The sequence below is a fragment of the Ambystoma mexicanum genome, chromosome 6q (genome assembly GCF_040938575.1).
Source record: "Ambystoma mexicanum isolate Mex_15411 chromosome 6q, UKY_AmexF1_1, whole genome shotgun sequence".
Lineage (NCBI taxonomy): Eukaryota > Metazoa > Chordata > Amphibia > Caudata > Ambystomatidae > Ambystoma > Ambystoma mexicanum.
The window spans coordinates 249,944,792-249,960,933 of record NC_090937.1 but is presented as its reverse complement, the minus strand read 5'-3'; the positions used below and the strand labels follow the sequence as shown (position 1 = coordinate 249,960,933).

General features: G+C 46.7%; 1 protein-coding gene across 1 annotated transcript in view; it reads left to right on the top strand.

Annotated features, from left to right (window-relative positions):
- Positions 1 to 4,873: 4,873 nt before the first annotated feature.
- DAPP1 (dual adaptor of phosphotyrosine and 3-phosphoinositides 1) overlaps positions 4,874 to 16,142 on the top strand; it is a 245,649-nt gene continuing 234,380 nt past the window's right edge. The window contains exon 1 of the mRNA XM_069630719.1: positions 4,874 to 5,179. Within this exon, the coding sequence (XP_069486820.1) occupies positions 5,073 to 5,179 (107 nt within the window). The 5' untranslated portion in view covers positions 4,874 to 5,072. The remainder of the gene's footprint in view (positions 5,180 to 16,142) is intronic.

The window sequence follows — 16,142 nt, the reverse complement described above, 5'->3', positions numbered from 1 at the left end:
AGGAAAATCGATACGCTCACCTCTAAGGTTGATCACATGCAGGTCTACTTGGACAAACACAGGGAAAGGCTGGATGAGGTAGAGGGAAGAAAGTCTAGCGTGGAGGATGAATCTGCATCAGTGGCCAGAGATATGACACTTGTGAAGCGGGCACTGAAGGAGCTGGCCAAGAAACAGGATGACCTGGAGTCAATATCCAGAAGGAACAACCTAAGAATAGTCGGAGATCTGGAGCCGGTGGAGGAGAGGAATATGGAACTCCTTGTGGAGGAGATACTGTGGGAGGCGCTTGGGTGAGAGGAGTTCTCAGAGGTGTACATACTGCAAATAGCACACCGGATACTCAGTGGGAAGAGCCCAATTCCAGGGGCACCACTGCACCCGATCATAGCCTGCATGTTAAATTATCGAGACAGAGACACTGCCCTCCGCAAAGCTCGGGAAAAAGGGACGGTGAACTACAAAGGAGACACGAATAAACTCTTTCGGGATTTCTCAGATAATGTACAGGCTTCCAGAAGGACATACACGGAAGTCAAGAAACAGCTAAGAGACAGGGGCATTTGTTACACCATGCTATTCCCGGCCAAGTTACGCATAGAACATGAGGGGAGAGCAATCATCTTTTATACTCCGGAGGAGGCCAACACTTTCTGAAACTGCAACCAAGAAACCCACTGCAGCGAGGGAACAATGGGTGAAAGCACGCCTGGTGACATATCCTTTAATAATGCATGAGACTTGAGACCAAATGGGACTTGACTCTAGAGAGTCGGGTCGCAACCACGAGATTATGGAGGTGTGGTGGATGGCTGGACCTCAAGGCTGTTCCTCATGCGAAAGCTTCAGTTTTGTGCATGGGTTGGGGAGGGGAAGCAGCTGTTATGTTGGGATGATCAACAGGGGGGAGGGAGACCAGGGAATAGACAAATTGTGGCTGTTAGTGGAGAATCGGGAGGGGGATCACAGAATACTGATGAATTGGGGTTGCCGTGTGGGTAGGATATGGGGGAAGATTGGTACGAGCACTACATCACATGCAGAGTGCGACGGGTTCACGCAGTATAACCAAGGGGGCATAGAAGGGACAGACCACTTGAGTGCTCGACCTCCTGGAGATATATGCGTTTTAACACTGATTAATGACACCACCTAGTTTTATAACCTGGACCATTAGGGGTTAAATTGCCTGTCAACGTGCCAGAAAGTCCTGCTGTATATGCAGCACCATTAGGTGGGGGTTGCCTTCTTACAAGAGACCCATTTAACAATCGAGGTGGAGTCTAAATTCGGGAAGAGATGGGGGTGTCATAGATACTTCTCATGGTACTCCTTGTATGCAAGGGGGGTGAGCACCCACATACACAGTTCCGTCAGACCAATGTCATTAAAGATCAGGAGGGGAGGGCTCTTGTGGTGCAGAGTACTATTCAGCGGTAGCTGTACAACCTAATAAACTATTATGGCCCAAACCAGGACTCTGTAGAAACATTGCATTGGACTGCAGCTGGGGAAACTACCACGAGGGGAGATAATCTTGGCTGGCGATGATTTTGACGCGGTTATGAGCCCAGCACACACTGAACAGGGAACGGCCATCGTCCAGGGGGCAGAGGGACAAGTAAAATACAGGGCATGGGCCTCATGTTGGAGATTGAAGATGTGTGGAAGGTCAGGAACCAGAACATACAGCAATACATGCACTACTTCACCCCCCATAACTCTTCATCATGGCTAGACTTCTTTTTGATATCACAATCGCTGTTGGAATAGGACAAAAGGGGTAGTAATCCTTGCCCGCACACTGTCAGATCATGCCCCTGTACTACTGACTGTTGAACTGTCGGGCCAAGTGAGAGAGAAGCTTCCCTGGAGATTTAAAAGTGAGGGTCTCACGGATATGGAGTTTCGGGAAGGCTTAAGAGAGGCTATAGACACCTTTTTCAACATCAATATGGGCTCTTGGAGTCAGCAGGGACACTGTAGGAATGTTTCCAATGCGTGATCAGAGTAGAGTGCATATCCAGGGAATCAGGGATCCTAAAGAAAATTAGAAGGGAACTGGCAACTAGAATGGGATACGGCCCGCTGATCCTGGAGGAAACCGTCTCGACCGGCCCCTGCCATGCTGCCAGCATGGCCAACCTTGCTCCTGGAGGAGCTAAAGAAGCACGAGAGAATGGAAAGCCAGGATGGGGGCCATAACGAGGGACAGCCAGTCCCTACCATGCAACCAATGTGGCAAAGCAAGTGTTTCTGAAGCCATGGCGCGCACGTTAATAAGGGCGAAGACGGTGGCCACAACAAGCAGGGCTAGGCCAGTTCTGCCACACGAGTCGCGTGGCGAAGTTCGCTCTGCATGTGAGAGGAGTTCACGCACAGCCAAAAGGGGAAAAGGCCTGGCCCCTGCCAGCAGACTGTCCTCCATGGCTCTGTCAAAGCTCATCCCTGGAGGGGCTGGAGCGGCAATGAGGGTACAGAGCCCTCCTGCACGTCGGCCTCCCTGACATACCCAACAGAAGATCTGCCGGTCTCACCGGCATACCATGTACAAAGTACATCCGCTTGGGGGAGCATGCCCAGTGTGTGGCCCGGCTCGCTGTCTGCAATGGCTCCTGCCTTGGGGGGGGGCCTGGACAGGACTGGGCGGCCAGTCTGCTGTCCTGTCCCTGCGGCTTGGGTTTGCCGCCATCAATAAACTATTCATCGGCTGTCTACAGCATGTCCCAAACCCAAGTAATGAACTCCCGACCGGGGAGAGAGGAGATGTGGTACCTGCAGCGGCAGCGACAAAGGAAGTAGACTCCAGCATCATTGATTTGGATTGTTCCCGCCCTGGACAGAGAGAGGAGCGGCTTTTATTATCGCTGGTGCAGCGGCAGAAATGGACAGCTCCTGCATGGGGAGCAAGAGGGAATCCGCCGCCAGAACGGAGACAGGGAAGATTCCCCCATGAGGGGGAAAGGCGCTGCTGCAGGAACACACCTAACTGCTGCCTGGAGGTGAGAGGGCAGCCACTGCCCCCAAGCTGCTGAGAAAGAATGAAAGAGAGCTGCCTCGAGGAGTGTTGTCAATAAAGAACTTCCTGTCTGGACCAGCTAACATCCACATAGCAGATGAGGCCCCCGTTTTTTGCCGGGTGCGGCTTTGCCTGCATGTGGGAAAAGTGGAGCCTTTATACGGCGTTAAATAAGTGAAGGCTCATTGCCCAAGTATGTAACCCAGAGGCTCATCATTGATTTGTCTGACATCCTGTGCGCATTAAAATCCCAATTTGTCTGATATCCTGGGTGCATTAAAATACCTCTCATGTGGGCTGACCTTTTGGCCAACAGCCCGATCATAACATGTATGTGGGTCCATGTCGGTATTAGAGTGAAGGTATTGGAAATACTTGACAAAGTGCGTAGTTTGCCACATTTTCAATGTGTTGTTGTTTCATTGTATACCCTTGGCATGGGATGTTGTGACTAATGCCCCTCTGGGGCACAGGTAAAAGTTACGTGGAGCATGACACATCAGGATAATGAAAGGACAGAGCGGCTTCCCGCTCGGCAGTCATTTACCACCTTGACTCCAGCTTGGTGGGTCTCATTTCAACACGTGCCAGCTCTGCACAGTAGGCAGTGGGCCTGCACATCATGGCCCTCCACCACCAGGGTCCGGGACCAGCGGGCCCCCATAACACATCTGTCCTTAAGGTGTTGTTCTGGAATTGCCAGTGACTTTCACAGAATAGCTCTCCAAAGAGAAGCAGCTCATCTTGCCAAGGCAGCCAGCAAATGCAAGAACATATGCCACCACCGTCCGGTTTAGGGTGACCAGATTTAAAAAGTAAAAAGCTGGGACAGTGCAACTAACATAAAAGTAGGACCAGTGCTGGTCATTGGGCTGGCTCTCGGCAGATCCGACACCACAAGTGTAGCCCGATCTCAGGATCCGGCCAGAGTCAGCCACCCAAGCCCATGAACTGCGCTGGAAAACTTAAAAAAAATTTTTTTTAAAAAAAATAAATAAATAAAACCCTGCGACTGCAGCATTGCCTTTTACTGCGGCTTTGGCACTGGTGTGTAATGCACAATGCTCGCTACATGTACAAGCATTGTGCATTACACACCGGTGCCAATGCGGCAGTAAAAGGCAATGCTGCCATTGCGGGCTCTTTTTTTCTTTTTAATCCAGCATTGCTGAATTTCCACTACGAGCCCTGGCCCCTCGGGCAACCTCCCCTGCCCCTAACTCCTCCCCCAACCCGGCCTGAACCTTGTGTTGTGCGATCCCCCACCAGATTTTTTCCATTTCCACCACTGAGTAGGACTAACTCTTGAAAGTGATTGTCACACTACACTTCAGTAGAAGTTGGAGGCGAGGGTGGTTTAATTGTTACTGTTCAAATAAATACATATTATAATTAATTTATCACAAACTAACAGTACCTTAAGTAGTAAAATACAGCATTTCTTCTGTATCAGATTTTGCATTCATGCCAGTTAGCTATAAAGACTGGCTACCAAAAACCGGGAGCACTGCAGTTTTCAATGGAAACATAATCTTGAGAAAGGGGTACAGAGCAACAAAAACCAGGACAGTCCCGGCAAAACCGGGACGCCTGGTCATCCTAGCCTGGTTTGGAGATTCAACAGGTAGAGATGGGTGTGTACATGTACAAAATGAAATGCAACGCTTGTATTTTCATTCTCCAGGTAGAAGAAGCAAACACAGGCTGCTCTGTCCTAGGACCACGTGACCCGCCCCTGCTTTCATTGATCCGTTTCTCCTGGGTCTGCCTCGAGACCGATAGTAAACATTGACACCTGGGCTGGCAGCAGGGCCCGACAGGAACTACATTTCCCAAGTGCCGGCCGCCCCTTTCAGTTTCCCCGCAGACTGCCAGGCTCCCTCCGGGGTGGCCCGCGCTCACTTCCTCATTGCTCATGCGAGGAGGCAGCAGAACATGCCACAGCTTTTGAGTACGAGCTCCATTCGCTGTGAAGGAGCCCGAGCTGGTTGGCGTCGTCAAGCCTGAAAGGCGAGCTGATCATTTCAGGTGACGAGCGCTGACGTCACGTGGAATGAGTGCACGCGGAAGCGACTGCGTCAAAAGGAGCACTATGAGCTGGGACGAGGAGGACGAAATCTGGGACGAGGGGGACGAACCGTTCGAGCTGGAAACGTTGGGGTAAAGGCGACCAAAGCATTGCACTGTGTATTGCCACTGCGCGCTCTTCATGCGCAGCTCCGCTCCGCTCCACGTAGAACCAGGGTCCTCTAAAATGTCTTTTTTGCTCAATATTGTGAGATTTGCACGTAAAGTTTGCCACTGGCTCCTTGTGCTTTGCAGTAGCTTCTGACAGGAAGATGTGGTTTTGGTATCTGCCTGCAAAAGCCCGCCGAAACTTCTGATTTCGCAAGCTGGTTCCTTGTATGAGGAAGTTCCCTGGGGCAAGATGTGCAAGGAGGGGAGGAGGGACACAGCTGCGGCAGCATCCGTCAGGCCCGGGGGTTCAACTAAGACGCAGCAAGCCTTAAAAAGTTCGGATGGATAGGGCGCTGTCAATCTTTAAATCTGTTTAGGATTGAAGCAAATGGTAAGAGATGTTTTTTGCCTGTACATTTTAGCCATAATGTTAAAAAAAGAGATGTATCGGGAAGCGCAGACCTTTGGCACTGGCACAGCGCTGTGCGCACAGAGCACCTGTCTATGGAGGAATCTGACCCAGTGGGTACCATTTCCTGCTGGGACTGTGTTTTTATTTTAGCAACAATTCACAAGTAGTTTGCTTACCTCGTTATATGTTTGATTTCTTTTCACAGACCGGTCTCTCTCTTTCTGGGTCTCTTTTACACGTTCTTATCCTCCTTCCCTTCTCGCCTTGCCCCTCGCTGTGCATCGTTCACCCTCGACCACGCTCTTTCGCCCCTTCTCTCATCACTCTATGCCGCGGCCGTTGAGGCTAGTTAGCTGTAGCTGTGTACTTTCCTTAGCTCTTTCACTTAACTCTGAATTGCTCCCTCTCCCCTTTTGACTTCTATCTCGCAGGTTGTTTAAATCGCCGCCTCTCTTTCTGTCTCATTCGAATTTGTTTCTTGTCCATATCTGCAACGTTCTCAGGTTCACTCTCAATATTTTGATATCTGTTGCATCTGCTCTAGCCTTATCATGTCAGCTGGCTCTCACAGCATGTATCTAATGTCTACTTCCCCTTCCCTCACTCCATCATACGGTTACGTGTCTCTCACTACTTCTCTTACTGTCTCTACTTTTTTTCTTCTTTCACTCTCTCACCATCTATTTTTCAGCTCCGGTCTCTCCCACCTTTACTTTCAATTTCTCTCTCTCATTCATCTGTCTCTTGGTCCTTGTCTCACTTTGTGAGTATGTCTCACCATCCTTTCCGTTTCCTTCATTGTCTCCAGGCTCGGTCTGGCCTACAGAGAAATAGGGCAATGCCCGAACTAAAAACGCAAATTGCTACTGTGGGCCAGTTTTTCTAGTTAACGTGGGGCACTTTTTAGGCCAATGTGGGCCATTTTGAAAAGTTACTTCAGCATGCGGCTAGTAGTTTTGGTCAATGTTACAGAATAAATATTCTTTAAAATGTACAATTTGCATCACATTTTATGACCCTCTCGCCCCACCTTAGGTACTACTCAAAAGGGTCACAAAAAGAATGAATCGCCATTCGCAACTGTGGGCCTCTGTTTCATTGGTGCGGTGCCCCAGACAATTTTATGTACCAGTCCCACCCTGCTTGTCTCCCTCTCTTTCCGTCTCTATGGACTTGTTTTTTCTTCAGCATCCATATCTGGTACTATTTATATGTATTTTTTTCTGTCCTTCTTTCTCAACTTTACATTTCCTTGTACTCATTTATTTCCCCCCTCATCACTCTGTATTTTTATTCGGCTCTGTGCACGCTTCCGCATTATGGCTCTGTAGGCCTGTTCGTGTAACTCCTGGATCTGTTTTTTCGAGACCAATTACTCTTCTCACATTTTTCCTGACACTGTTTCGCAAGGCATTTTGTAAAAATGTTTCGCTATTTCTTCCTCACTCCGCTTCGTTCTCTCCCTTCCTCCTTTCTATTTCTCTTTGTCCACCATATCCCATCTCTCTCCCTACCTACATTCCTTCCTCCATTTGTTCTCTCCCTCCACTGACTCATCCCCTTTCCCTCCATTCACCCCGTCTCTCTCCCTCCATTCCTTCATCCCCTTTCTCTTTTCCTCCTCCCTTCACTCCTTCATCCCTTTCTCTTGCCCTGCGCTCCTTCATCCCCTTTCGGTTTCCCTCCTTCTCTCCACTCCTTCATCACATCTTTCTCTTTCCCTCCCTCCAGTCCTTCATCCCTTCTCTTTCCTTCCCTCCACTTCATCCCCTTTGTTCTCTCCCTCCACTCTTCCACTTTATTTTTCTCTTCCTCCCTCCATTCACCCCCTTTCTTACCTTCACTTTATAACCCCCCCCCCCCACATTTTGTTTCCTCGCTGCTAGCTGAACTGCCCTGTTTATTTGTGACTTCCCCACCCGCTGTCCTCCTCACAATTGTTACCAGAGGGGCCGGGGGTCTGGGGGGAGGGGGAGAGTTTACACAAGAGTCCATGCAAGGCAGGTGATCATCACAGGAGGGGCCATTTATATTTTGCTAGGAGGAGAGTGGGGACGTAAGTAATGGATGTCAGCCTAAACAGGTTGGCCCAGTTCTGTTCTTTGGCTGCTGCTCCGCACGCTCTATGCCTTGAGGTCCAGCCTGTCATAGTGAAGAAAGAGGGCCTTTTCCACAGAGCTCTGGGAGGGATCGTAGCAAAGCTGCACTGGAGGGAGCAGAGTTTAGGCAGTCAGTATAGCGAAAGGCAGCACAAATTCCCTGCAATGGGCACATGCAGACATCTGAAGAGTGCACGTGCTTGTCATGTGGACACCTGAACCTCGCCCAACAGTCAGCACAGTCTCTAAGCTAAGTTGATATCATATGGTGGTGTTTTGCTATGGGGGTTGCATTGCTCTACAGAGTGGGGCAATAAGTGCAGCGTTGGACCCTCTCGGATGATCTTGGTTGTGTTCAGGGGAACTTGAGCAAAGTCACAGGGCCTTGACCCACCTCCTCCCCTATGGTACCAAGTTACCTGCAGCATAGACTATTGCTCTAGTAAACTGCCAATGAGCTTTCCTCTTTGACAAATCTGCTTTGTCCTTCCTGTTAAACAATCAGTGGAAAATGGATGCATTTTCTTGTTCATTGGGTGGTAATCAAAGCGACATAACTAGCTCCCAATTGTGGTAACCTTCAGGTGTAGGACTTTTTGGGTCCACAGGGATTGTGAAAACCTGCTGTGAGGAAAAAATGTTTTTGTAAAACATTCAATGGCATGTTAACATGTCAAAGTCCATTTAACACGACTTGCTGCAACGTCATTCGGGGTCAAAGGAGATGCATGATGTGAGCTCCACTTGCCCTGTGACTTGGATGAAAAGATGCCGCTTATGCCAGAATCACATTCCTGAACCATGGCCATTCAGAAATCCATATAATTTGGCCCACTTCATCAATTTCCTTACCTACTTGTAGAAGGTTCCTTGATCGCTGTATACCAAGTTCAGACCTGGTTTTCCTCTTGCTGTGATTAAGCACCTCTCCCCTGTGCTCTCCAAATACACAGTGCCACCTATCCATGGGCCTCACTTCACACCTACTCCGTACCATTACCAGGCTGAATGGCTGACGATGCAGAATAGGGCCAGATTTAAATTTCTTCTCCTGGTTCACAAATCTATTCACCATAAGGCACCACTGTACCTATCCTCCTCTATCCAACTCCAATCTCTGCTCTGCCCCCTTGACTAGCCTTGTGGCTCCCTTCCCTTACTATGCTTCCTCTTCCATTCTTTCTCTCTTCTTGGTCCGCTTGCATGGAATTCTCTTCCCCTGGACACCTGAGAAACAGTCCACATGAATTTGTTCAAAACCAAACTAAAAGCCTACCTCCTAACCTCAGAGTTACACTCTTAACCTACCTCTCATATGCCTAGTAGTTTCATGTTTCTATTGCCTCTCTCTCACTTCTTTTCCTCCACTCTAGCACTTCACCCATCATAGTCACATCCCAAGCACAGCTGGCCATACTGCCTACCTGCACTTAAAAATGTCTACTCTTCATTGCCCTTAATCTATGTATGTCTATTTGTGGATTGTCCACGGTGACGGCTCCATTTACTCCCCTCTACAACCTGGTCAGAATGTCCCTCAGACTCACCCCATTGTAAGAAGCTTAATGCTACCCTTCAGATCTTATTACTTATCTATTGTACGTTCTTTTGTGATCAAAGGAGCATTGTTCCTCCTGTATATAAATCAAATCAATACATTGCATGTGTGAACACAGCATCGTCTGAGCTCTGGAGTTTCCAACCTTTGCTGCACACAACTTCAGGTGCTTTCCCTCCAGGAAAGATATGCGGTCCGACACGTACTACCTCTGCCATCCGGTCTCCTTCCATTTCCTCATGCCTAAGCACTATTGTTTTAAAGAGAATGTTATTAAAGAGTCTACAACTATCTTTTGCTCTTACCAGAGTGACATGGAGCGTGTCTTGCATTCCTGGTGGTGCAGAGAAATGCGGGTGATGCCAGCTCTGCACACATGAAATGCATGCACTGGCTTGGATGACAGCAGCATCCTGTGACTTGGTTTATCGGGTTAATCAGCTTTGCCTGTGGCTACCCTTCCCTCACTGTTCTTCGTAGTTCAAAGAGGCTTCAGGATTTTCTTTGTATGTTTTGCTTCCTTCATAACAAGTGCCAGTTCAGCATAATGTAACCAACCAACATTGCGCCCCCTCTCCCCAAACAACTCAGTTAACCAATAAATCAGACAACTATATTATATTTGAATCATATTACCATAGGAATTGCAGTTCAACTCTCTAACGGGCAGTCCTGGCACTTTAATGTAGGCCTTGAATAGCTGCCCCTCTCCTTGCAGCACAGTTTTGTGGCTCCCTCCACAGTCTGCAGTACCAGTCAATTGTCTATTAGTTGGAGGCCCTTGAATACATGCACCAGTTGCGCATGCTTGACTGTGGTAGTTGTTGCATTTTACTTTGTAATTGACCTGGAAGTCTTCCACACCAATGACCATAGCTGGATGAATGTCTCGCGTGCAATCCACTTACCTCTGAAACATGACGATACTATGCACCTGGTAGGGTAGACTCAGCCCTTCATTCTTCTGAGCTCGGTACATTGAGTACCTCTAGCGGGTAATAATACTGGCAAAGGCTACTGAATCCCTTAAAAGCAGATGAATATGAAGAGCTACTGGATATAAATGGGCAGATTTTCATTATTTGACGATGTATGTTGAGAAGAAATGTTTCCTTTGGAATCCTTTCCTTCATGAGAAGTCAAACTACCAATTGCACCTCCTCAGAGGTATTCGTCCTTTCCTCTTCTACCCCCAGAATCTCTGTCTCCAGAGATCTGGTTCTCGCTAGTCTTGACTACTGCAACAGTCTTTTTAAATCTGCCTCCCTCTACTCTCCGTCCTCTGCAACTCATCCAGAACAGTACTGCAAAATTACTGAATGGCTCAGCTTCTCAGCTCTCGTAATTTCTATGGGCCTGATGTACAAAAGAGTGTTTTACAATGGTGCAATCTCATTGAAAATCACATTGTAAATAAGACCCTGTGTGCCCCAAAGGGGCCCACTATGGTTGTCGCTCCAAGTGAAAAATGGATCGGCAAACATTTTGTAAACATCCTTTTCAAATGTGACAGATGCGTAACATTGAGAAAACGTCTTTTTCAAGCTTCTCCATTTAAATACTGAATGTTAAACAACTTGTATTAGCACCCGGAGTGGATTGCTAGAATCCTGGCCACCTATCAGTATCCAAACCTATCATGTTTTTGGCCATGTGACTGGGCCAATGGGCATGTAATTTCACTATTGGTTGCTAATTTGACAATAGTTCCCAAAAATATTCCTTTCAGACAACTCTAATGCGGCAACTTGTAGGTAAATTAGCCCCACACACAGTCTCTTAAGGTAGCCCCTTCCCTACCACTTGACGCATTAGCCACCCCAACCTCCGGAGTTTGTTTAGTTGCGCGCATGGAAGCCATGGATTCTGTGAGTCTGCAGGATTCTAGCATCTAATACGTCAGTGCTGTCAACTGACCCGTGACTTTCTGGTTTGACCCGCCAAAAAAAAAAACGCTTGGGAGGGCCGCAGTGTTTAGGAATATCGCGAGCAGTGCAGGCTGAGAAACAAGGTCTTCACTTACTAAAGTGGTGGTCTTTTTGCATGCAAAGCGAGCCGTTCATCTCAGTACAATGGCTTTGCAGAAGTCTACTTCTGCTGGTGACGGAGCTTTGATCTCTTGTGACATCCTAATATTTGCAGATTTTTCAACCCAGAAGTGCACAGCATCACTGCCACATCTATAAACAAAAATATAGATCTACCTGCTTTGGAGACATGCACACAAGTTGTTGGTGGGGTTGGGTTGAAAAAAATGCTAATTTCTGGTTTTTAAAAATAAATCATGCACTGATAAACAAGTGTTTACAATTGGGTTCATTGTAAATCCAGATAATTGTTTGCCCCATCACTACATATTTCCATTTATGAAGAAATTCACTGCTCGTCAACACACGTTCTCAGGACAGTTTTACCCAAGGTCACATGTAAATTCATCACTATCGACTAACATTTTAAGGGTAACTCAAAACGACAGCGAAGTACATACCTTAGCTGAGTGATGCAAATGAGATGAAGTGCTTGTCTTTCAAACTAATCACAAATGTCACCTCTATTGGGGCAAATACTATTGGGGCAAATACATTTATCTATGCTATTAAAAATTACACCAAAAAGGTAAACGTGCACTGTGCTTGTTTCAAATTCTAATCGATTGTCCGCCATGTGGTGGTTCCCAGCAAATTCTGCACATTCCGTGGGGTGTTGGCAATGGGATGGTGAGCAACGCATAAGTGACCCTCGAGCCCACTGTAAACATTTGGCATTTATGGTACATGCTTCTTTCGCCACAACCTCTGTCCTCCCCCATCCCAAAATCCTTCAACTTTCCATATGACCCCATCGGCTGCGCCCTCGTCCTGTTCTCTCGAGTCCATTCCTGTGTGTGCACCATTCCTGACCACTAGTCTTGCCCTTTTACTTCACGGCTCTGCAAGTGCACTGAGATGAAAACGAGAATCGCGCCCACTGCTCGCGGAGCAACGGTATCTCAGCTGCTGCTGCTCTTCTGCATTTCGTGCGCCTTTGCACTTTCAGCTTAGCACCCTTCTCTGTGACAGGGTTCTAGTTGCGTAATGTCCTGCAGCTGTGAGCAATAATGCTAAAATCAAACCAGAGTCACAGACGCAACCAACCTTATTTAATATCCTGTGGTATTAGGCAACTTCATTGCTGGGTATTTGAGCAACACTTTACCATAACCAAGTTGTGTGAACTTGTGCAATGTTCGGCCTCTCCTACCTGTGCTTTATTCTCTGCTTTGGTCAGTTGTAAAGATGCAGCACTCGTGCCTTTTCAGCCTCGCTAGCAGGCTCACCCTGGCCAGCCTGACATGACGGCGTAGGGCACTTTTCTAGGTCAATGTGAGCTGCTTTAAGTACTTGGTGCAATCTGCATCTGGTAGTTTTAAACAATGGTACCCGATCAGCGTGCATTAAAATGCAAAAGTTGCCAGAAATATCCCTAAAAATGCCTCTCTAGTTACTCCTTAAAATGTATCATTAAATATCTTGAATTGTGTGTTGTGAATATGGGTGCGTTTTTTTTTTTCTACTGCCCGGGGCTATTTTTTGTCCTAGTCAAACAGCGCTCGTGAAACGTGTTTATCTAATACGGCGTATTTTCTCCAAGGCTTCTTTTTTGTTTTAATAGTTTTCTATTTAAGTAAGTTCTTCATTTAATTTAACTGCTGGAGTGGGTGGTGCCTACAACGATTCCTTATGGGAATACAGAACCAACATAGACACCCTTAGCGCTTAAGCTTTGTAAATTACCCTGTTTCAAAACAGATTTTGGGGGCCTGATCAGTGCTTAATTTGTGGGGGTGTTTGCCAGGGCTCAGGCTCGGCACTTATTTCTGAGCCCAGCACTTACCTTCTTAGTCTGATTATGATGTGGTGTTTTGGAAACTTTATTTTAATTCTCATTCAGTAGTTGAGACACACGGGGAAAACGGTGTGCACTGGGCGCAGTCTCTTCATCCTGCGCCAGTTTATTGTTATTCCTGAATGTAATGACACAGATGGGCAACACAGTGCTAGCTCTCATGAGTAACAATGAGTTGTAAGGTGACAATGCTGGTTGCTCCAGTCATCCTGCATAACAATGTTGCAGGGCTGTTACTGCAGTGTGGGTTTACAATAAAAGGACAGTAACTAGCAGCACCAACACAGGGGCAAAGCCAGGGGAAAGGCCACTGCATAAGAGGAATGTCTGTCATGAACACCAACTATGCACACATATTTTTCTGCAGTGTTTGACAGGCAAGTACAGCAGTTCAAGAATGATTTTTCCTGCATTTAATTTACCATAAGAGAAAAGCATGTTTGCTGTTTTCTGTGGATAGATGGTCAACAGGTTCCACTTGCCACCTATTGAATCCAAGCAAAATGTTAATGGTGATGTGTATAAAGAATCGTGCAAACATTTGCCTTAAACTAGTATGTTATGTTGTTCTACAAATTGGGTAGTGCATCCATCACCAGCAATAGCCAGTAGGAGTTGCAGGTTTTACCCTAAATAAGCAGACGCTTTGGGGTACAGCTGTGGATGGTGGCACCAGTGGGCCGGGTGTTGCCTGCCCCCATGTGTCCCAGATGTGCTAGAAAATATTTGTGCCCTGGCACATATTTATTTAAAAATTGAGCACTGGGCCTGACAAATATTTGGCTCCCCATTAGAGCCAAGTATTATACCTTGGGGGTGTGCCCAGCCCCTCCTTTTTGTTCCAAATCGCAGGCTCCGAGCCCCGCTTGCAAGCTGCCTGTGGGAGGCTCGAAGCTTGTGATTAAGAAATGAGTGTCGGGGAGCACCAAAGGTATATCGGCGTGCCCCAGCTCTCCTTTTGTTTCTTAAAAAGAGTAGGCAACACCCAGCAGGCAGCCTTTTCGTTAAAGGGCCACCTGCAGGGGATTAGCTCCTCTCACTAAGAAACAAAAGGAGAGGTGTCACCACTTTGATTACCGGTGACTCAAACCACTGGAGCATCACACATCAACCCCTCCCAGCGGCTAAAGCCTGACTCGGCCTGGCTCGACTGCAAAGCAATCCTCGTACCACTCTGACATGCGCCATTGAGAGCAACCAAATGTGCACCTACATGGCAACTACCGAGAAATGAATCCTGAACCCTGAACTGGCTCATCAGTCCACTGGGGCCCTAGAGACTGGTTAGGTCACGAACGCACCTGTTTCAACATCAACATATCCCTTTTGTGGCTAGTAATTCTCCTACCACCACTCAAACCACGCTCGGAGTGATGGTTTCTTCTTACATCTTCTTTTTCCTCCTTCGGAGTGGGATTTTGTACAGTGTTTTCTATTTGTTCTATTGCAGGTGGTGTGTGTGTGTGTGTGTGTATATATATATATATATATATATATATATATCCTTGTGAAAATCACACGTCGTAAAGGTGTGTGCAAGTATAAGATAAAACTCTTTTAGCGTGGCATAAGCCACATTTTGGAGTTATTGTTATTTAATTGAAATGTCATTTTGCTGTTGGGCAAGAGGCTGCAAGCAGCCTAGCTCAGAATGGGAAAGAGATGCCAAACAGTGTTAAGTTAATTGTTGTAAAGGGGAACATTCTCAGAAGTCTGAAATGGGGCTCGAGGCAGCAGGTGTCTTCCCAGACGATAGCTGAATGAATACATAATGGTTGTGAAGGATACTGTCGGACACACAAAGCCCACAAAGTACCGTTGCCAAATTGAAGAATTAGTATATGAGCACAGCACCCCTACTGAGAGCAGGGCATTGGGTCCGGAGGTATAGATGCCATGTTCTAACAAATAAATAGAAGAAATTAATTTCCAGCAGCACGGCCGCACATAAGCTATTAATTTTTAACAGATAACTAGAAGGCCCCATCCTGAGTTGGCAGCATGTCTTGGGATGGGAATTGCAGGTGCAAGGAGAAGAAGGCCAAAGGGCCAATCATGGGGAACGGATTGTGTTTCCTAGGGATGCAACAAAGGTTTCACCCCACTGATTTCCTCTCACAATATCATTGGTCCATCTCATTGGGATTCTATGGCCTGAGCTGTCTCAGGTGTCATTGCCCAATTAGGACAGAGCTTTGTTATCAACTATATTATGAAGTTGGCCAACCAGTGACAATGCAGCACTTTCTGCTGTTTATTAATTTATTTGTCATGTTTGGGGGTGGTATTTTAATTGTCATGTGAAAAGGAAACCCCCAATCAAATTGTTCAATGTATAGTGTACTTTAGGGGCTCAATGACGAACAGCTGATGAAAAATGTTTTTGATTGTAATTAATGTAATTTGTAGAATGTGGTAGTTCTGTGGTTTTCCTCCTTTAATATTGTATCCCGGAATGGGTGTGTTGAGTTGACCAGTGGTCAATTTCCCCAGAGCGGTCTGATTCTCCCGGCTGTATGTTGTGAATAAAGGGATGTTTTTTTCTTGCAAGTTGTGCACTCAATTTTTGATTAATTTCGTGTTATTTCCTTGGATCACTTTGGGGATTGCACCTTTACACTTGATTGGATATTCCCTTTATTTTTGACTGTGATCCTGTGTCTACTGGTTTACCTTCATGCCCCTCTTAAGAGCAAAGCCTTCCCTCAGCCCACTACCTCAAAAGGTGATGAGGTATCTCTCTGTTATCTATTTTTGAAGCCAGATTGAATTATTTGGCCCTGTTAAGCATTTAGTCTGAAATCATTCAAGAGAGAATTGTCTGACATAACTTATGATTTTGCAATATGCAAATCTAGATGGAGATATATAGTTTAATCTTGGCAGTGTGTTATGCACATCAGTAATGGGCAGTAGAAAGCATATACTCACTGGTGTTTCTCATTTCATTATTTCTATGATTACTCTAATGTGCCTGCTGTGTGGGAATGA